This window comes from Pipistrellus hanaki, assembly GCF_964339955.1.
Source record: "Pipistrellus hanaki genome assembly, chromosome: 11".
NCBI classification, from domain to species: Eukaryota; Metazoa; Chordata; class Mammalia; order Chiroptera; family Vespertilionidae; genus Pipistrellus; species Pipistrellus hanaki.
The window spans coordinates 2,781,842-2,802,572 of NC_140513.1; the positions used below are offsets into that span (position 1 = coordinate 2,781,842).

Genomic DNA, 20,731 nt, shown 5'->3' on the forward strand with positions numbered 1-20,731 from the left:
ATGCTGTAGGACAGAGGTTCTTAACTTGGAGGGGGAGGGAGGGGACAAATTGGTTTTCAGCAAGTTGCAGATCTGTTCCATGCCAGTTCTCATAAGACAAGGATGACAACCGGTCTCCTTAGGTTATGTAAGGAAGTTCAGTGTTTAGCAGAGCCTGGTACACAAGACACACTCATCCAGTTACTGTATCAGCTAGCTCTTCAGAATGTGTGGAGCCCCGGAACCGTCCCCAGAACACACTAGTCGAGACATTGGTACGTTTGTTTTATTTCCAGTATGTAGAGATGATACCCGGCACCACACACTCTCCCATGCACGCCGCACACACGTGGCATCCACCGGAACCTGCCGGACACACTCTTTCCTTTTGAGTCGCGGGGGACAAAGCCACACTGGGCAGTGCCCCCCAAGTTTCTGGTTCCGTTTGTTAGATTTGGTCTTTCAGAGAGAAGACAGCTGGAGATCTAAGAAGCTGAGCCCTGGGTCAGAGCAGTGAGGAGCCAATAGCCACAACCTGAAATACATGCAGACCCCCCTTTCCAGGGGCCGTTCCCGAGCCCCTGTCCCTCCAGGAGAGAGCTCCTGCCGGCCCTTCCCAGAGCTGCGGACACATCCCTGACTCTCCTCCCTTGCGGAGCCTTTCCTGTGGCCGTGTAAACTGGGGGGCCTGTGAAATAAGCCTGGTTGGCTCTGCCCTCTCTGAGTGAGGGTCAGGCACACTAACTATGGGGGTAGTCAAGGAAAGCTCTACCTTGCTCAGAGGTATCCTGTCCCAGAGAGGAGAGGTAGGAGGAGGGGTGGGAATAGGCAGTTGCTTAGCTAATGATCTACGGGGGGAAGGGGAGGGTGAGATTTTACATTTACAGGGAGAACTGTTTTTGCTGGGTTTAAACTTCAACTAGGCCTGGGCACTTGAGCAGCTCCTTAGCCTGAAGCTCAGCCAGCCGTGGCCACACAATCTTGCTGCTGAACTGGCTGAGACCAGCCGATGAGCCTGGCCTAGCCTTTTCCCATTCCCTGCCTGCTCCCCTCCCTCATGCTGCTGTGGGTCACCGAGGAGCCCCGGAGCCCACGCTGGCTCCAGCTCCAACAGCACCTTCACCTCCAAGCGGGGCAGAGGCTCCTCCAGGGCTCCCCAGGACTGCAGGGCAGGCACCCAGAGCCCCCTTCTCCCTCACATTCATCTCATTTCCCCGTCTGGGTCTGACTTCCCCATTGGACCCTAAATATGAGTCTATTTCACTCCTGGGTTCTTAGCCCTTGGCCCATAGCAGATGCTTAATAAATAGGTTCCATGGATGAGTGCACTAAGTCCTGAGAGGGCAGAGTAAGGGACTCCAGAACACAGGCGGGGCCAAGGCTGATTTCCCGCTCAGCCCTCATGGGGCCGAGGGTGCCACCTGCGTGAGTCCTGAGACGCGGCTTAGGGAAAAGCTCTAGCGAGCGCGGGATTACACAGGCGGGCCTGGCCCGTACCCAATCCCTGGTGCTGACTCAGAGGCACTGGAGAGGGGAATCCTGGCCCCGGGACTTCCCCGGTGCTGACCTAGAGCCTGCCCCTGCCCTTGTTCCCGTCGGGGGCAGCCCAGAGGAGGCACTGGGCAAGGCATCTCAACCCTGGGCTCCAGGCCAGACTCTTCCGTCTCCTGATGAGCCCCTGACCTCGGGCAAGGCACTTAACCCCTGTGGCCACCAGTTTCCTCACCTGTGACAGAGAGGCCTGGCTCAGCTAACCTACAGGGTGGGTCGGGGCTGCAAAGCCGTGTGAGTCCATAAGAGAGGACACAGGAGACCCCGATCCTACGCCCAAGGGTGAGAGGAGTTACCGAGAAGAGGACACAGCTCATCAGCACAAGGTGGGGGACTTAAAGCTATGATAGGCGGTCGATAAGTACCTGCCGAACCGCTGAGCACAGTGGTGTAAGGTGGGCGGGAGGGGGGAAGCACAGTCATTTTCAAGCAGATGGATCGGAAAGGCAACCTCCCTCCCGTGTCTGACCTCGGTGGGCTTAGCCAAGTTGTGCTCTGTTCGCCACAGCCATTTTATTCTGCATCCTCCCTACAAGGTAGGACTAGCCTGAGAAGACCCCCCCAAGGCCCCTGGCCTCCCCTCTCTCCCCAAAGCCCTCTGCTGCCCAGCCAGAGACAGGACTCCTGAGCTGCCAGGGGGCAAGGCTGGAGGATTTCTTCCGGAACCTTCCTGAAGGGCTCAGATGGCCTCCTTCCTCCTCCAGCTCACTGAGGATGAGAAGCAGCATGGCTTCTGGGAAGGAGGCTCCGAGCAGGGGGAGGAATCTCAGGCTTCCAGCCTCCCAGCCTGGGCCTCGCCCTCTCCCGTTTTTGGTTTGATGTCAGCCCTTCTGCGTGCTCGGGGGTGGGGAGAGGGTGGAAGAGGAGGGATGGGCCCCAGATCCCCTTTAAGGCAGATAATTTGCGCTTTACAAAGAGATCACTGATTCTGCAGATGGAGAAAACAAATAAACATGCCCAACGACCAAAAAAAACCAAATAGACAAAACATGAGTCCAGAGGGCAGCGAGATAAGGAGGGGGGAGGGCCGGGAAGGCGGGGGCAGGTGCTGGCGGGTCCTCAGGGCAGGCTGGCAATGTCTCTCTCTGGAGGGGGGCCAGCCGGCTGGGGGCTGCTCTCTTTGGCTTTTCCTTCAAACATCATGACTCTGGTGTGGAGATGGAGAAAAAAGAAAACACAGGATTAGGACCTCCCATCCAGGGACAGCTCCTCCAGCCTTCCCTCGGCGGTCCTCAGCTGAGCGCCCTTCAGCCATCCTCCTGCGGGGTCTTCTCGGAGCCTGGGATAGCAGCCGCATGGCCGGGGCTCCCAGTCCCATTTCACGCGGGAGAAAACGGAGGGCAAAGTGGCAGTGTGACTCCTCGGCCACACAGGCAGCCCAAGCAGGACCAGACTCGGCATCTCTGACTCCTAGGCCACGCACCTTCCCCTCACCACGCTGCCTGGAGGAGGCGGAGCTAGGCTGGGCCACAGCTTTGCTCAAAACCCCTTCTGATCTTCAAAAACCTCACTGCTCTGAGAGGAAAGTGGCGAGCTGAGGAAAGGATTCGTGGGGGAGTCTCTGGGGGGGAAACAGCTGGATTTGAGTCCCAACCTACGACTTCCCAGCTGGTGGGTGGCTCTTGGGAGGCACTCTGCCCGCTGATGCTCAGATGTGTTTCCGCCTGGAAGGGAGGAGGCCCAAGTGCTTACATCCTGGAGCTGGTCCGGGCATCAGTCATTCCCTGGTTTTAAATCCATCCAAAGGGCGACCGTCCACAAACAGCTGGTCTTTGCGCTCCAGATCTGCACCGCCGGCCCCCTCCTCCTCCTCCTCCTCCGCCTCTCCCCTCGGCTGCCTGAAGGGCACTTCCCTTAAACGCATCACACCTGAGTTCTTAATTCCCACCTTCCCCACCTGCTCTTCCTGCCAAGCAAACAGCAGTCACTCAGTTACTCAGACCCCAGACTCCTCGGACTCCCTGTTTTCCTCTACACCCCACATCTGGCCCAGTAAGCGTGCTTCCGGCTCTGCCTCCAGAATCACTCTCCGTGCCAGCAGCTCCTGCCTCTGCCCTGCAGCCTCTCCCAGCCACATCTGCATCTCTCACCGCACAGGCCTCCCGCTCCTCACCCCTGCCACAGCCAGCGGGGCTTTTAAAAGCCAGCCCCTAGCTGAGAGCACTCCACACCCTCCCACACTAGGACAAAACGCTTGGTCTGACTGGGGCCTACAAGGCCCCCTCGTCCCTGGCCCCTGCCCACCTCTGCAGACTGCCCTTCGCTCAGAGTCCTTACTGATGGCCCAGACACCCTGGCTCCGTGCTGCTCCTTAACAGTAAGAGCACATTCTGCCGCAGGGCCTTTGCACTGCGATGTCCTCTGCCCAGAAAGCTTCCCCAGATCTTCACATGGCTCTTCACCTCCCACATTCCTCATTCAGGGCTCCAGTCAGATGTCGCCTTCTCAGTTAGATCCTCCCTCCCCTCCCCCCTCCCCCCCCCATTGTCGCATCGTCTCTGTTCCTCTTCCCACTTTATGATTTTGGGACTATACCATGACAACCTGATGTTTTGTCTCCTGCCATTAGAACGTAAGCTCAATGTGTCCCCCGCACCTAGACTAATTCCTTGCATATAGTTGGTGCTCAATAAATATTTGCTGAACTAATAAATGATAAGTCTAAAGTGTCAAGTGCCTGACATGATAAATGTGCACTGAACCTTCCATGTCCTTTCACTAGCATCGTCACTGATCGTTGCCCCCTGCCCCCTCCGGGCCATCTGACCTGGGTCTTTTCCCACCACACCTCCTACCCCGTCCCACCCCCACGCAAAGCCCTGACCAGCTCATGGGCCCGTTACTCGGCCTCCTGGACCCTCAACTTCCCCTTCTGTACGATGAGACAGTATATTGGACATTTGAAAAAAGACTTCAGCTCATTTGATGAAAGGTCCTTTTCAGCTCAAACACCTCGAGATTCTGCAGGGAACTGCTCTGCGGCTCCTCATGGGGGAGACCCGGTGAATGGAGTGTGATTTCAGCCACCACAGGTCTCGGTGCCATCAGCCAGGTACCGGGCTGGCCTCAGTGTGTTCTCTCATGAATCCTCAGGACAACGCTTCGTGAAAGACGTTTATTCCATCTCTGTCTTACAGACGAAGAGAATGCCAACCTACCGCCCTCCAGAGCGGCGTGGGACTCCATCACGCGCACCCCGCCCTCCGGGTGGCAGAGCCACTTTACAAACGAGAAAGCGGAGGTTCAGGAAGTTTTGCCAGTAGCTTTGTCGTCATCACAGCTGTCACTCACTGAGTGACGACTCTACCAGGCCCTCTGCTACAGGCTACTGCCCCCTGCAAGGTACATGCTAGCGTGACATTGGACAGATGAGGAGGGCAGGGTCAGAGAAAGGAAACGCCTGCCCACACGAGCCAGGGGCCTCTCCACACACAGGGACGGGGCCTCCAGAGGCCCCGGGAGAGGCGGGAGGTACTCACAGCTTGAGGACGGCCGACCGTTTGCCCAGCATCATGTTCACAAAGTCTCGGTAGGAGATGGTGGCGCCGACCCCACCTGTCACCTCCGCGATCATCTTCCTGATCTCCAGGTGGGTCTTGGGGACCCCGAGCTTCTCCATCATCCTCTTTAAAGCCATCAGGTCTGTGGGAGGAAAAGCAGGCCCGGGACGTGGAGACAGGCGGCGGGGCGAGTGGGGACGCTGGCCGGACGGCCCCTCCCTGGAGATTGCAGTCCAGGGCCTTGCCCCTCTAGGGACCTATCACGCCCTCCCCGTATTCTTCGGAGGCAAGGTAGCCTAGTGGTTAGGGACCTGCGCTTTCAGTGTCACAGAGACGTGGGTTGGAACCCAGCCCTGCGTTTTCTGGCCGTGGGACCCGGGGGAAACTACTTAACCTCTCTGAACCCTTGCTCCCATCGGTGGTCAAAGGGGTCAATGGGGCCTGTCAGCGTGGCTCAGGGGTTGAGCATCAACCTATGAACCAGGAGGTCACAGTTCAATTCCCAGTCAGGGAACATGCCTGGGTTGTGGGCCTGATCCCCAGTGGGGGACGTGCAGGAGAGAGCCAACCAATGATTCTCTCGCCACTGATGTTTCTACCTCTCCCTTCCTCTCTGAAATCAATAAAATTTTTTTTTTAAAAAACAGGTTGATGGGACCATTGTGGGGGATGATGCGTGAGAAGGACCTGCAGGAGGCATGCACACAGTAATGGAGCAGCTATGCTTTCCTGTGATCGCAGCTGCTCCTGTGGTTAGGGGGAGCCCTAGGCCCGCTGCCCAGGGAGCCAGGAGGCAGCTGCTCAGAGAGGTGGGGTCAGGGGCGTGGCCTGACCCCAGGCATGAATACCATCTCCCAAGGGCCAGCTTCTCCCACCTGCAGTCCCAGGGCACCACTTTGGCCAGAAAGGAGAGGGTCCAAAAATACCCTGCAGAGCAGGAAAGCCAACAAAAGAACAAAATTCCAGAAAAACAAGGGAGGCACCGAAAATCACTCCGCCTGGAGGAGTCCTGCCGCTGACCACCCGGCTCCCAAGATCTGAGGCCATTTCCTCGGGATTGTTCCGTGAACAATGGGCAGCAGAGGCGGTGGGAGGGGGTGCGGCAGGCAGGTTTAGGGCCGGCAGTGTAGCCAGCTCACCCGAGAGGCGGGGCGGGCAGAAGCCGTGCCAGGCCCCTCGGTGCCAGGATGTCCAGGGCATTTCAAAGAGAGCTGGGCAGCCTCTGCAGAAAGCAGAGAAAGGGGTCCCACAGCTGCCGGCCAGACTTGAAGCTGGCAAGAACTTTCTGGAAGGCCATCTGGCAGGATGCTTCAAAAACCTTTGACCCGGGACGTCTCTTTCCTAAGATTTAAGAAATACTGTGGACAGAGATTCCCTTACAAAGATGACCTTCGCAGGATTATCAATGGCCCTGGGGCAGTGGTTGGCAAACTCATCAGTCCCCAGAGCCAAATATCAACAGGACAACGACTGAAATTTCTTTTGAGAGCCAATTTTTTAAACTTAAACTTATTAACGCCACTTCTTCAGAATAGATTCGCCCAGGCCGTGGTATTTTGTGGAAAAGCCACACTCAGGGGCCAAAGAGCCCCATGTGGCTCACGAGCCGCAGTTTGCCGACCACTGCCCCAGGGCGTTGGCCAAATGAATTATGGTCCATCCCCACAATGGAATATTATGCAGCCACTGATTATATTTCCAAAGAAAAGTAAATCACATGTCAGAATACTCACAATATGTTCCTTTTTAAAATAAAGGAGGTTCTGAAAACGCTATAAAACAGCATTTGTGAGCAGAACAAAGAGTGGAAGGACATGAGCCACGCAGAGCGCTTATTTCTGGGCGCTGGGCTGTGGGCGACCCCCATTTGTCTTTGTGCTTTGTTGGGCTTTCCAGAATTTTCTTCTGATGAAAATGTATTGGTAATTTTTTTTTCTTAAGAAGAAAAAGAATATAAATATTCGAAAGAGGGAAGGCAGAGGGAAGGCAGTGTTGCAGAAACGCGGCAACACTGGAGTTCAGGGTGAGCCAGAGGAGGGATGGGGACCCGGGCCTGCCACCTACCAACCACATGCAAGTGGTTCCATCTCTCTGAGCCTCAGTTTCCCCAGCTGTGAAATGGGATGATTAAACCAGCCTTGTGACTGGTGAACGTCAAGATACGGTCTTGAATGCAAGTGTCAGGGTCAGGTGTCTGTGACCCGAGCATCTGGATGGTGGGACAGGGGAGTGTCTGTTGGAGGAGGGACCCAGTCACAGGAGCACTCTGTCACCTGCCGGACAGTGAGCAGAGGGGAGGGGAGGCCTGGGGACCCAGGAAACGCCAGCCCCCTCGGTCGGGGGTCAGAAGCTTGAGCACCTCCAGCCCCAGCGGGGGTGGCACTCTGTGCTGGGTCCCCTGGGGTGGGAGGCCGAGGTGTGGGCAGTGAGGATCGGGGAGGGAACCGGTGAGAGAGAAGTTTGGGGGCCATGGATCAGGGGAAAGGGAGTCGGACTCCAACCCGGCTCAGCTGGCCCAGCCACCAGGAAGGCTTCGGTGTGTGTGCGCGCATCTGGCTCCTGACGAGTCTGTGCGTCTCTGGACCTCCACACCGTCCACCCACCGAGCACCCTGGTCCCCAGCACTCAGGCCGCACTCACCGATCTCGCCTTCATTGTTCAGGTCAAACTCCATGTACTTCTCTGGAAATCACAGAGCAGAGACTGGCATTAGCTTCGAAGGAGGGGGTCCCCTGCGGGTCCCACCGACTCCCCTGGGGGAACTGGCCAGGGCCTTGGGGAGCCCACACCTAACGCCTCATCCACTGGGGGTCTCAGCACGAGCCCATCATCTTAGCTGAGCTCGTCCTGCCTGCACTCCTCTGCGATGGGCCGGGGAAGGCGTGCAGGGTCCCTCTGCCCTCTCCCACGCGGGGCAGCTGTTTCCCTCCAGGCCCACCAGGACGGCTGGCTGGTTCGGTCGGCCACAGGGACCACAATAGATCCTGGCCCTGCGGAGGCTGATGGCAGGGGGGGCGGGGGAGGGGCGGGAACTGCGTGCTTGCGGGGTGCCTCGGAGGTTCTCACGGGCAGCCAGGTGTGGGCACCGCTGGTAAGGAGCCCCTGTGGTCCAGAATCTTTCCGTCGTGGGCAACACCGACAAGCCACGGCTCTACCGGAGGAATGCCAGTGGCCTGCCCTCCCCACCAAGCCCACCTACAGACTGCACCGAGCGGCCCCGATGCAGGGCCCAGGAACCCCAGCAGCCAGAGAGTGACTGAGCGCCTTGGCACCTGCCCGGCGCTGTGTGCACACAAGCCCTGAGGCCTCGGGCAGCACCGGCCCAGAGAGCAGGGCCCTCGGTCGCCTCTGCACAGAGCGGCCAGCGCCAGAGCCAGGCCCTCCCTGTGCCCTTCAGCAGCATCTGTGCCCCGGCCTCTCAGCGGCCTCACCCTCCGTCCCATCCCCTCCGCTCCTCCCTCAGGCCTGCTGGGCCCGGCCCGGCCCCACTGGCTCCCACTGGGCTTGCCACCCTCGGCCTGGAATGCCCCTCCCAGGTGGTCCCAGGGCTCCCAGCTTTCTAGCTGGGCACCCCCCTTCTCCCCTCCCCGCCCCCCCACACAAAGCACCTACTACGCAGAGACCTGTCCCTTTCCCAGGGCCACCTTTGCAGTGACCCATGGGCGACTAGAGGGAGGGAGGACTGTCCTCCCTCGCCGGGCTCTCCGGTGGGTGATTGGCAGGGGAGGGGGAGGGGGAAGGGGTGGGACTATCTTGGTTCTAGTTCTTTTATGTTTTTAGTGTAAAATGGTTAAGAGCAGGGGTTGGGAGTGAGATCCATGGAGGTTCAAGCCCCACCTCTGCCCAGGGCGAGCTGTGTGAGCCCAGGCACGTGACTGCCTCTCTGAGCTGACTTTCTCTGTACGTTACAGATGGCCCCCCTCCCTCCCGGCTGACGGGGTGGTTCAGGGCGCCCACCACCCCCAGTCAACTGCCCGTGCTCAGCCACTGGTGTCCTGCCCGGACAGCCACGGGGCGGGAGTCTGAGGAGACAGGGAGACAGCGCGCAGTGCCCGGCTTTGGGGGGATGCGGCCTGAGGAAAGGTGGGTCCCCCGCTCCGGGGGGGGGGGGGGGGGGGGGGGGGCCAGGAAAGGTGGGTCCCCCGCTCCCATGTGCGCGCTCCTCTCCTTTCGGAGCCGCTGGCCGGGAACCAGCGCCGGGAACAGAGGGACCTTTATGCGCCCCCTCTCCGCACGCACGCAGGCTCCAGGCCTGTTTTCTTTTCATGCCGCGCTGCCGGGATCCAGCGGGCAGACACTCTGCCCCCGGCCCACTGCGCAGACACAGACGGCCTTTCTCCGCAGGGGCTCCCGCCGCGCCCGCCGGAGGGGAGAGCTGCAGGGGGAGAGGCCGGGCCGGCCGCCACAAAGGCCTGATTGTGTGCGCAGGGCCTGGGCAGCGTGGCAGGAGCCAACCTGGGCCTGCGGGGCGGCTGTGGGGAGAGGGCAGGGGCGGGCTGAGGCCTACAGGAGAGGGGTGGAGGGGCCAGGGGGCTTGGAGGCCGTGGAGGGGCCTGCCCCCTCTCACTGGGCACCAGGAATGGGGCATTCTGGATGACACGGGCGCAGGCTGGCCCTTTGGGGGTGAGGAATCCCACGTGTGGGGGCCTGGGGTGGGGCAGCCAGCCCCGCTCACCTTTGAAGGCGGAGAGCTTCTCTGGGAGGTCCTCTTCATCGCTGTACTTCTGGTCGCAGAGAAACTCCTAGAAGCGAGAGGACGGAGCTGAGCCGGGGGCAGCAGGCAGGCCTGGCCTGCAGGAGGCTCAGTGCCCTGGTTCCTCTCCCGCCAGCTCAGACGTGCAGTCCAGCCCGCGGGCTTGGAGCTGGGCGGGGCCTGGAGGGTCTGCTCCAGAAGATGCAACACCTCCGGAGTGACCGGTGAGGGCCCTGCCTCCCCCAGGGCACCCCACCGGGGTCCCGGGAGCAATGAGCCCAAGGACAAGCCGCCTGGTTCCAGCACGAACTTCTTAGGTATGTGACCCTGGCACACCAGTTCCTCCCGGTTTTCCAGTGCTTTCTCTCCGAGCGGGCACTGTCCTCACAGCTGCTTCCGGAGTGTGTATGGGAATCCGAAGAGAGGGCAGGTATGCCTCTTGGCACACAGCAAGCGCTCAATACAGAGCAGCCGCCACGTTCTCCGTCTCTGCTCCAGCCAGAGGGGGTGACTTCCCCCTCTCCTCTGTGCCTGCACCTAAAAACAGGCCCTCCTTCCCCTCCGGGGCTGGGAGAGAGTCCAATGGGTCCTTTTAGAACCGGACAGGGAGGGGCAGGGCCACCAACAAGAGCCCCCGAGTGAAGCAGTCACCAGCATGCTCTCTTTGGATCTGCCAGTGGACCCATTTTACAGATGAGAAAACTGAGGCTCACACAGCTGGAGCTTCACTTCAGCTCCATCTTGTTTCAAGTCTCTATCCTTGACCTCGACCCTCAAAGATGGGCAGATGACGGGCATTCAGCTGGCTTTAAAGCAAAAGCTACCCATCCGGAAGCCCTGTTGCTAATCCTCAAGCCGCCCCAGAACCCGCGTGCAGGCGGGGAAGCAGAGGGTGTATTACCCACCCCAGAGCCGGACTCCCCAATGCCCTCTACTCTGGATCACACTCCCCTCATCCCTGAGCCGACTGGACATGGGCATCACTCCTCATTCATTCATTCACTCACTCACTCATTCACCAGCTTTGGAGGGACCACAGTGCACACTGCTGTGTGCCAGGCAGCAGGGGAGCCGGTGAGACCAAGGCAAATGAGAAAGAGCCCTTATCCTGAGATGGCAGGGAGTGTTCGAAGGGGTAGTCCGTGGCATCGGCCAGTCACTCAGCCTGTTTCTAAATTCCTGCTGCCACTTCCCGCTAAGCTGTTCCTGTGCTCACACATCTCCCAGGACGGGGAGCTCACTGCCTCCCAGCCTGTCCTGCAAACCCCCTAGAGCAGCGGTTCTCAACCTTCCTAACTCCGCGGCCCTTTCATACAGCTCCTCATGTGGTGGTGACCCCCAACCATAAATCATTTTCGTTGCTACTTCCTAATTGTAATTTTGCTACTGTTATGAATCGTCATGTCAATATCTGTGTTTTCCGATGGTCTTAGGTGACCTTGCTAGCGGTTCTCAACCTGTGGGTCGCGACACAGATATTGACATGACGATTCATTAACAGTGGCAAAATTACAGTTATGAAGTAGCAACGGAAATAAATTTATGGTTGGGGGTCACCACCACATGAGGAGCTGTGTTAAAGGATCGCGGCGTTAGGAAGGTGGAGAACCGACGCTCTAGATGCTTAAAGTGGAACAGGAGAATGACCGAAAGCCTAACGGGGGAGAAAGACTCCGGGTTCGGACTCAGCCCCTCCTCACCCACTGTAAGTGGCACAGGTGGCCCCACCTCTCCAGGCACCTCATTGGGGATAACCGAGCTCCCGTCAGTGCTCACTCAGCAACGGGGTGACTTAGTGTGAGTTCCAGGGCCGGGTGTCTGCCTGGGAACCCAGCCCCCCGACAGAGGAGAAGCCCACCCGCCAGCACAACTCCCTCGCCTGCGAGCCGTTAGGTCCCCATGACACCGGTCTCACAGGAGGGAACAGGAGGACCACAGAGCTGGAAGAATGCGTCTGAAGTCCGGGTGGCTGAGGAAACGCAGGTGGGGCTGGCACCTGGGCCTAGCAGCTGCCAGGACCTGTGCCCCAGCAGCCTGGTGGAGGGCGCACAGCCCCACCTCCACTCAGCTGGAGCAGGAGCCTTCTCGGCCGCCCTCCTCCGCTGGCCGGGCCAGGACTTCCCTTCCCCTTGGCTGCCTCTCAGAGCCTTCCACCACGGATCCAAAGTAGGACAACGGACGCTTGTCTGTGACCCCGAGCAAGCAGGCACCCCCGGTCACAGACCCCACACCCGCCCCGCAGAGGGCCGAATGGGGGTGCCCCGGCCTTCGGGTCAGGAACAGAGACACCTCCTGCGGCCGGAGGCACAGGCAAGGCCGGCACTGGCTCTCCCAGCTCCCACGTCCCGGGCGACCAGAAACCCTGCCCGGCCGGAGCCGGCAGGCATGGGTCCTGACCGCCTCCTGGAATCCAGGCTGACGGCGCTCACAGCGCAGGGCAGGGGCTCGGTGTTGGAGGCAAATCACAGCGATGCACATGGAACAACCAGGCAGCGAGTGAGAGCAAGGACGAGCGTGCGGCGGGCACAGGGGCGTGTGAAAACCACTGCCCTTGGCTGAATCGACCGGCCGCTAGCTCCCCCTGGGACTTGGCTACTGGGCGCCCTGCCTGCACCTCCCTTCTCTTTTTCTTAATACATTTCTATTATTTCAGAGAAGAAGGGAGAGGGAGAGGGAGAGAGAAACATCGCTGGTGAGAGAGAATCATTGATTGGCTCCCTCCTACTGGGATCAATCCCGCAACCAGGGCATGTGCCTTGACCAGGAATCAACCACTGAGCCACACTTGCCAGGTAACTCCACATTTCTACACGGCTCTCTCCTTCGCATCTTTGCTCAACGGTCACCTTCTGAAAGAGGCCGACCCAGTCCACCCCACTGCAGCCCCTGCCTCCACTGCCAGCCGCCTTACCTCCCGGGGCATCCCCTCCAACACATGTAATTGCTTATTAAAGGTATTGTCCATCGTCCGTCTCCCCCTGGGAGAAGGCAGGTTCCCCATAGTGGGTGCTCAATAAATATCCGCAGGATGAGTGACCAAATGGAGATTCAGAGAGGGTAAGTAACAGGCTCAAAGCAGCACAGCCAGCAAGTGGCCGAGCTGGGTTTGCAGCCCACAGAGGCCTGAGGGCCCTGCCTGCAGAGCTGGGAAGGTGCATGCCCGAGGAAGTGGGTGTCGGGAGGATGATGGGAGGAGGCCGGCCTTCGGCCTCAAATTCTAGAAGCACCTGTCCATTGCCTTGCGCCGCCCAGGTGCTTAGCACCCAGCGCATAGTAGGCCCTTAATACACATCTGTTGAGTGGAGAAGCCTGCCATTTAGCCAGAATGACTATTCCCACTCTCCCCCCTGAAACGGTAAGGCAGCTTTGCAGAAGCGCATGCACATGTGTGGCAGAGAGGGGAGAGGGAGAGGGCGTAGCGGGGACGGGTGACTCAGAGATCAGAATCACGTTTTTCTCTTAGAGCCAAAAGTGACAAATGCTTGAGCCACAGAGTGACCAGGGGTGGGCAAAGCAACTGACCCCCTGGTGGTGGGCAGGCAGCCCTGGGCTTGGGCAGCTGTGTGGACCTGCCTTTGGCCGGGGCCGGGGAAGGCACTGGCTGCCAGCTCCCACCCCACCGCCAAGCTTCGGAGCCTCGGCCCTGCTTATGCTCAGGCCACAGCTTCCTCGCCTTCTGGTGGTCGCCCCCCACACCTCTGCCCATCCCCCGGGCGTAGCCACAACCAGGGGGCGGGTGTCCTATCTGTGCAGACTCCAGGCCCCTGGCTGCCCCAGAGTCCCCAGAGAGAGAGGCCAGTCCCCTTCGGGAGAAAAGCCAAAGCCGAAACCCAAAGCGGGCACTGCCGCTGGAGCCAGAACGCCGGGGTGTGAAGCACTTCGCAGCTGTGGGCAAAGTCCTTCGCTGGCCCGTGCCTCAGTTTCCCCCTCTGTACGGAGGATGCAAACATCTCCCGGGCTTGTTCTAAGAATGACAGTGTGTAAGGAAACTCCTCACCACAGCGCAGGCGCCTGTAAGCGCTGAACCAGTGTGAGCTGTGCTGCCACCTTTGAGCGTTCGTTTCTGTCTGCACACCCCGCTGACAGCCTCGGCTCCTCACCCAGACCCCGCGGCCCAGCAAAAAAGCAAGGAAGCACGCCTCCTTCCCCGACGGAGGCTGCTCATGACGTCCCTCTCCCCTCCCGGGGCCTCCCACTTGACAGATGGGACAACTGAGGCCAGGGAGGTGTCTCCACCTGCTCCAGACGACGTTTCAACAGTCAGGGCTCTCTCCCTCCCAGCCCAGCTCCCTCCTGCCCTGGCCACGGAGAAGGCGGCCTGGCCACAGGTTCGGAGCAAAGACAGTCAGCGCCAGGAGCTGTTCCTCCCGGGCAGCTGCAGGGCCATGGCCCACCCAAACCCTCCAGGGGATGGGGTGTGTGGGGGGGTATTTACGCTACCCCACCCCCTCCCACTCCAGCCTCCTGTCCCCAGCTGCAGGAGCTGCTGTCAGGCCTCCAGGGGTGAGGGGCTGTGAGAGTGACCGTTGCTATGCGGAGGGGCAGGCTCAGAGGCCGGGTGGCCTGGGCAGTCCTTAGCAAAGAGCCAGGAAAAGCAAGCGGGCAGGGGCCTGGGGTTGGAAACAGGAAGCTGTGAGCTGAGCAGTCACTCCCCATGCTGAGGTGTCCACAGGCAAGGCCCCGGATGGCGAAAGAGCTATTAAAACACCCACCCGGCCCAGCACGTGGAGCATCCAGCCCGTCCTCTTTGTTTGGTATCTGGGGAAACTGAGGCCTCAGACAGGAAGGGTCTCGCCTAAAGCCACGTGGTCACAAGCCTTCCCTAAACTCTGAGTGCGGGGGGTGGGGGGCAACGGGGTGGGGAGGGAGGTTGAATCTGGAGCCGGGGTTCAAATCCCAGACCCAGCACTTCGGAGCTCTGTAGCCCTGGGCAACTTGCTGTACCACTCCGGGCCTCGGTTTCCTCATCTGTGAAATGGGGTCATAATAACAACGTCACCTCGTTGGGTTGGATGAAGTGAGCTAAGTGCAGGCACCCTTCCTAATGGTTAGCAATTATCACTCAGCGTTTGGATCACCCAGAGCTGTGGTCGGCAAACTGCGGCTCTTTGGCCCCTTGAGTGTGGCTCTTCCACAAAATACCACGGCCCGGGCGAGTCTACTTTGAAGAAGTGGCGTTAGAAGAAGCTTATGTTTAAAAAATTTGGCTCTCAAAAGCAATTTCCATTGTTGTCCTGTTGATATTTGGCTCTGCGAACCAATGAGCTTGCCGACCCCTGGCCCAGAGAGAGAGCTGTGAGCAGGGAAAGGCAGAGAGGTGACCCTCACAACTCCCTGTCCCGCGCTGTGCCCCACGTCCCGCCGGTGAGTCCTGGGACGGCCATCCCTCCGCCAGGACAAGCTCTACTCTGGATGCCTGGGGACCTGGCAGTGACAGCCCATGCACCCGGGCAGAGCGTGCCCATCCCTTCAGGCCAGAGGGGTGGGGGGGGAGGGCAGAGCCCGCAGCCACGCCTGCCTCTTCTGCTCCCCTGGTCCTCCATAACCCCTGAGCACATCAGAACCACCCCCCCCCCAACACACACACACACACACACACACACACACACACACACACAGGAGTGCCATGCCAGTGCTCCTGCCGGGGAGGGGCTGCTTCCCACACCAGCAGGGGCTGGCAGCCCGGACCCCTGCCCCCTGCCCCCTGCCTGACTCCCCGACTTCCCTCTCCTTCTGGGCCGGTACCTCTAGCACCTGCTCCCGGCCGCTCGCTCCGGGCCCTGCAGGCTCGCCTTTCTGTATGAGCTGGAACAGGATTTTGGGTCGGGCGGCTATCACCATCCTGGAGGCCATCCAAGGGGCCGGTGGCTGAAACCCTGGGCGCAAACCCCAAGGCCAGGTGGTACCATACCGGGCTGGCGGCCTCTGACGCAGCACACAGGTTCTTAAAGGGCCAGGACCAGGCCACCAATGCCCAGCCCGGTGCCTGGCACGCAGACGGAGCCTGTAACATGCACCCGCAAGGACAGCGGGCTCACATTCCCCCCGGCAGCGCCGGGGCCCCATCCGGACGCCGTGTCCTCGCCAACAGATGGGGCAGCTGAAGACAAACACCCCGCCTACGGCACCCATGCCGCAGACCCTGCAGAAATTCCATCTCCCGCTTCCTGTGACACGGCCACACCGAGGTCGTGACTGGCCGGACCTGCGCGGACACTGAATCCCCGGAGGCTCACGTGGCCGCTTATCAGCACCTCCTTTATAATAAATTAAGGAAGAGCAAGAGAGACGGGTGCCCAGTGATGCCAGCTGGGCACATTCACCTGGGCAGGGACACAGTGGCACTGCCAGGACACAGGAAAAAGACACACCTGCGCAGTGCCTGGGTCAGGTCTCAGAGGTCCCCCGCTGCCCGGGAGGAGCTGGGACCGATACCCCTCTGGGCAGAGATACACAGCCTGTCGCGCCCAGCTCTTCCCGGCACGGATGGCACGTGGGTCCTGAAATAGCCACGGGGCACGTAAATGCGACAGGGAACGCTGAGTGCCCTTCATTCGAACCAGGAGGGCTGGGAGGGCGGGACCGGAGCCAGAGATCTTTATCCAGGGAAGCAAGAGAGGCCTGTGTCACAGCTAGGCCACGGCCACCTGGTGGACAGGCCGGGCCAGGCCATGGGCGGCATCTGCCGTCAGACTCCTGACTCCCGCTTCCTGGCTGCAGGGCCCCGGGCAGGTGATTCAGCCCCTGTTTCCTCATCTCTGAGATGGGCGGCCCGGTTAGGCCGTGTCCCGTGGCGATGTTTACACGTTCTCACGGCCCGTGTTTGCAACCCGATGTTCCTCTGACAGGAGTCAGTGAGCGGATGCAGGGCAGCGCCAGGCCCGCCTCCTGTTTGGTTCCAGATGCCTGCCTCTGGCCGGCTCCAGCTGCAGCCTCCCTACCTCCATGGCCTGCAGGTTCCCCCCGACCCCGCCGCCCCTCCGAGGTCCCAAGGATAAGGGCACCCACCAGCCCCACCACTGCCCTCTGTCCCTGTGCAAAGCCCGAGAGAATGTGTTCTGTTGCCATATAAGGCTGGGCCTGCTGGCCTTGAGGTCACCTGCCATGCCATCAGGGCTCGGAGAATGTCAGCTATGTGGGGGGAGTAGGAGGTGTGCCTGCCTGCTCCATAGTGCAGAGAATGCACACACACACACACACACACACACGGCACAGACACACACACACACACACACACACACGGCACAGACACACACACACACACACACACACACACACACACGCATGGAGGTGGGGGCGGGTGTCCACAGAGGACACCCAGTCCAGCTTGGAGACTAAGAGCAGGCTCTAAACTCAGGCAGCTGCCTCAGCCTCCTCCGAGCCTTGTTTCTGTGACACGGGAACCCGCACTCACAGGGTCAGAGTAAGCCATCAATAAGACGATGCCCTAAGCACGCCTGGCACACCGCCTGGCACACGCCAAGGGCTCAGAAAACGATAGCAAAGTCCACAGTGAAACCCAAAGAGCACGTTTCCATCCAGCTCGGCCAGGACGTGGGGCCCACCCAGTCTATTTCCACTCATGAATCCCCGGTGGTAAAAGCAGCTAAGACCGAGCTGCCCTGCCGCACTCCGGAGCTGGCCCACCCTGAGGAGCGGGGGAGCCCCCAAAGGACCTGGGATGTTGACCCTAGGTGCCCCCAGAGCTGCCAGCCCGCTAGGCTCTGCCCCAGCAGCAGCCACAAAGCCCTGTCCTTCACCGCTTCCTACTTCCTCCATGCTGCTGGGCAGCGGCTCAGTCCACCCCCCCCCCATTCCAGGGGGGCAGTGAAGCTGAACCCCAAAGGAAGGCCAGTGGCTGCCCACATGGTTCCCTCTAGAACCTGTCCACTCCAGGGAGCCCCCATTGTGGCCATGGCCGTGGGTGAAACGGACCCAGACCCTCAGAGTGCTCCCTCCGAGTCTGCAAAGAGCCCCATCCGCTCACCCCCTCTGACTGTGGCCTGGAGCAGGGCAGGGACCATGGCTCCCATTTCAGGGACCAAGGCTCTTCCAGACCAAGGCTGTGCGGCCAGCAGGGGCCGGGCAGATCTCAGCCTCGGTTTCCACTCCCCGCGCCTTAAGCCCTAAACAAACCAGCGATAACCGTCGTGACAGCAGCCAGCTCTCCTATGTGCAGCGCATAGATTATATCGCAGAAAAATCACAACAACCACTACCATTATCTCAGATGCCTGGTTCAAGGTCAGAGCCAACACCACCCTCCCCTCCCTCCCCTCCCGTCCCTTCCCCTCCCCTCAGGACTCTGAGCCCTGGCGGGGCCACCTCCACCCACTGCGGTGGGAAGCAGCTCAGGTTTCGGGTTGGGTCCCGGAGCCTCCTTCCTCCAGGGGCCCGGAGCCTGCGCCCAGCGGCCTGGCTCACACAGCGGCATCCGAACGGCACCTGGGCAGCGGGAGGGTGCTGGACCACAGCTCTGCCTCTGGCTTCTGTGTGGCGTGGGCCTTATGCTTGCCCTATCTGGGCGTCGGGCTTCCAAGCAGGGTAGACAGCTTCCTGCTCACCCTCTCCAGCCCAGTGCTGCCCAGCCCGGCCCCCCTCTCTGAGCCAACCCAGTCGCCCCCAAAACAACCCTGTAGCCGCCCCACAGTCTGCCCCTCCGCGGGCGGGGCTGGCACGGAAAGTCCCACTCTCAGCTCCCCCGGCTTGTCCAACCGCAGTCCCCTCTCCCCTCCGCAGCTGTGTCTGGCTCCAGGTCCTGCCGGCTGTGGGTGGAGGCGGCCAGCGTGGAGGCGGCCAGCGTGGAGCCCGCCCGGCCCAGTGGCCCAGGGGGCTGTATGAGGTCAGGGTTCTAGGCGCCTGTCCAGAGGGCAGGCCCGGCCAGGAGCTGCGGGCTGCAGACTGAGCTGGGAGGGGGCCCAACAGCCTAGCCCCCTGAGATCCCAGCCAGACATCCAGGCTCCCTTCGGGCTGTGCTCCCGATGACGGCAACACGCAGGGCAGGGATGGCCATGAGGGGCCCTGGGGACCCCCGAAACTCCTGTAGCCAGGGGAGTGACATCAGACAGGCTGCCTAGTTCTAGACGATCCAAGAACACGAAAGAGGGAGTCCACACTGCAAGCCCCCGCACACCCCACTGAAATACTGCAACCATGCCGTGCCTGCCCCGCCCCACCGCCTCCCCAGGACCCCGCCGACCCCACCACTTCCCACTTTGGGACTCAGCTGGGCAGGGACCCTGGTGCTCAGCCCCCTCCCCCAGGAAGTCAGCAGGGGAATGCCCAGCCTGGTTTCCGTGGACATGCCTCCTCCACCGCCAGCTAGAAAGCAACTCGGGAGAATAATTCTAGCACCGTCCACGGAGGTCCCCTCAGGCGGGTGCTGGACAAGCCCACTGCAGGCTTCCCTCGCTGCCCCCAGGCCCTCCTCGGCGGAGACCAGAGCTGGCTGCGGCCTCTGCTCTGGCCAATCCCGCAGGCTCGGACACCTTGCCTTATCTCCCAGAGTCCACCCGCTCACTACACACCCACTACACACCGTGTGCCCGGCCAGAGGGATGGCTTTCTTTAGGAACCCGCCAGGACCCGCAGGAAGGCATGGAGGCTCTGGGGAGCCCTCCCTCCAGTGGGATGGGGATGGGGATGGGGAGGAGTGGCGAGGTGGGGTGAGGCAGGCAGGAGACCGGCATTCCCTGTGGTGGAGGGGAGCTGGGCAGCCTGCCGCACACTCTCAGCCTCTCTGGGCGGTGGCAGCAGACATTCCTGGCGGGTCCCAGGTGGGCTTGGGGGGCGGGGTGCCCGGCATACCGCGGCTCCCAGCCCGGCCCGGCCTCCCGGTCTAAGAGTAACAACTTGCAACCCGAGACGCCAGGTCCCGGGCGGAGTGGAGGGGGTGAGGGGACCTACCTGGAGGCACGGGGGCCGGGGAGGAGGGAGGAAATTGGAGGGAAGAGGGGGGGGGCACAGCCTCGCAGATGGAGGGGGGCCCACGCGGGGCGCTGGAAGCTTTGGGGGGACCAGCGGCGCGCGGCCCCGGGACCCACAAGCTGCCCGGGCGGCGGGGCCGGGCTCGCACTTACCCGGTTGATCTCGGCCAGCCGCCGCTCCTGCCGGGCCTTGAGCATGCCGAACGCCTTCCCCCCTGGAGAGACAAAGAGGCCCGGGAGGCGGGGGCCGGGCGCACAGGTGGCGGGCGGGCGGGGGCGCACCGTGCGCGGGGAGACCCGGGACGGGCGCCGGACGGGGCGGGGTGCGGGGTGCGGGGAGAGCGGGAGCGCGGGGTGCGGGGAGAGCGGGGTGCAGGGTGCGGGGTGCGGGGAGAGCGGGGTGCGGAGAGCGGGGTGCGGGGAGAGCGGGGTGCAGGGTGCGGGGAGAGCGGGGTGCGGGGTGCGGTGCGGAGAACGGGAGCGCGGGGTGCGGGGAGTGCGGAGTGCGGGGAGAGCGGGGTGCGGGGTGCAGGAGAGCGGGAGCGCGGCGCCTACCTTGAAACCTGTTGCTGGGCGCGACCGACATGGCGAGCGCGGGGCTGCCGGCGGCTCGGGAGCGCAGGAGGCTCTGGCGCCCGGTCCGAGCTCCCGCGGCGTGTGGCGGCGGCTCCGTGGGAGGGGAGGCGCGGGCGGCCGGACACACCTCTCTGGCCTCCCCTCCGGCCCGCCTCCCTCCCCGCCCGCCGCCCGCCGCCCGCCGCCGGCATCAAAGCGGCTATTATGCGGGGCCGGCCCGCCCCCGGCCGGAGGCGCGGAGCGCGCGCGGGCCCCGCGGGCACCTCCTCCCGCTCCTCCGGGACCTCCGCTCCGCCCTTCCCGCCCCGCCGCGGGCGCCCCGCGGAGCCGCGGGTGCGGCCTCAGTTCGCACAGCGGATGCGGGAGCGGCGGCGGGAGTGAGTGCGCCACCCGCCGGGCGGGTGCGGTATTGCCGCCCCGTGCGCCCCGGGCCAGTGCGCACTTTGAGAAGGAGGTGTGGCCCCCCAGGCCCCACTGTTAACTCCAGAGAGAAAACTACAAAACCG

The 20,731-nt window shown here is 61.7% G+C and overlaps 1 protein-coding gene across 2 annotated transcripts; it reads right to left on the bottom strand.

Moving 5' to 3' along the window:
- Nucleotides 1-258: 258 nt before the first annotated feature.
- AIF1L (allograft inflammatory factor 1 like) lies at nt 259-20,443 on the bottom strand. 2 transcript variants are annotated; one of them, XM_084898604.1, is made up of 6 exons: nt 20,205-20,443; nt 19,803-19,864; nt 9,706-9,772; nt 7,671-7,712; nt 5,010-5,172; nt 259-2,677 (listed from the first exon to the last, which is right to left on the bottom strand). In XM_084898604.1, exons 1-6 carry the CDS (start codon nt 20,233-20,235, stop codon nt 2,590-2,592), a joined length of 453 nt encoding a protein of 150 aa, XP_084754730.1. In that variant the 5' UTR covers nt 20,236-20,443; the 3' UTR covers nt 259-2,589. The 2 variants fall into 2 exon arrangements, with proteins under 2 accessions (XP_084754730.1, XP_084754729.1); XM_084898603.1 differs by lacking the exons at nt 19,803-19,864; nt 20,205-20,443 and adding an exon at nt 15,469-15,651.
- Between the last annotated feature and the right edge of the window lie 288 nt (nt 20,444-20,731).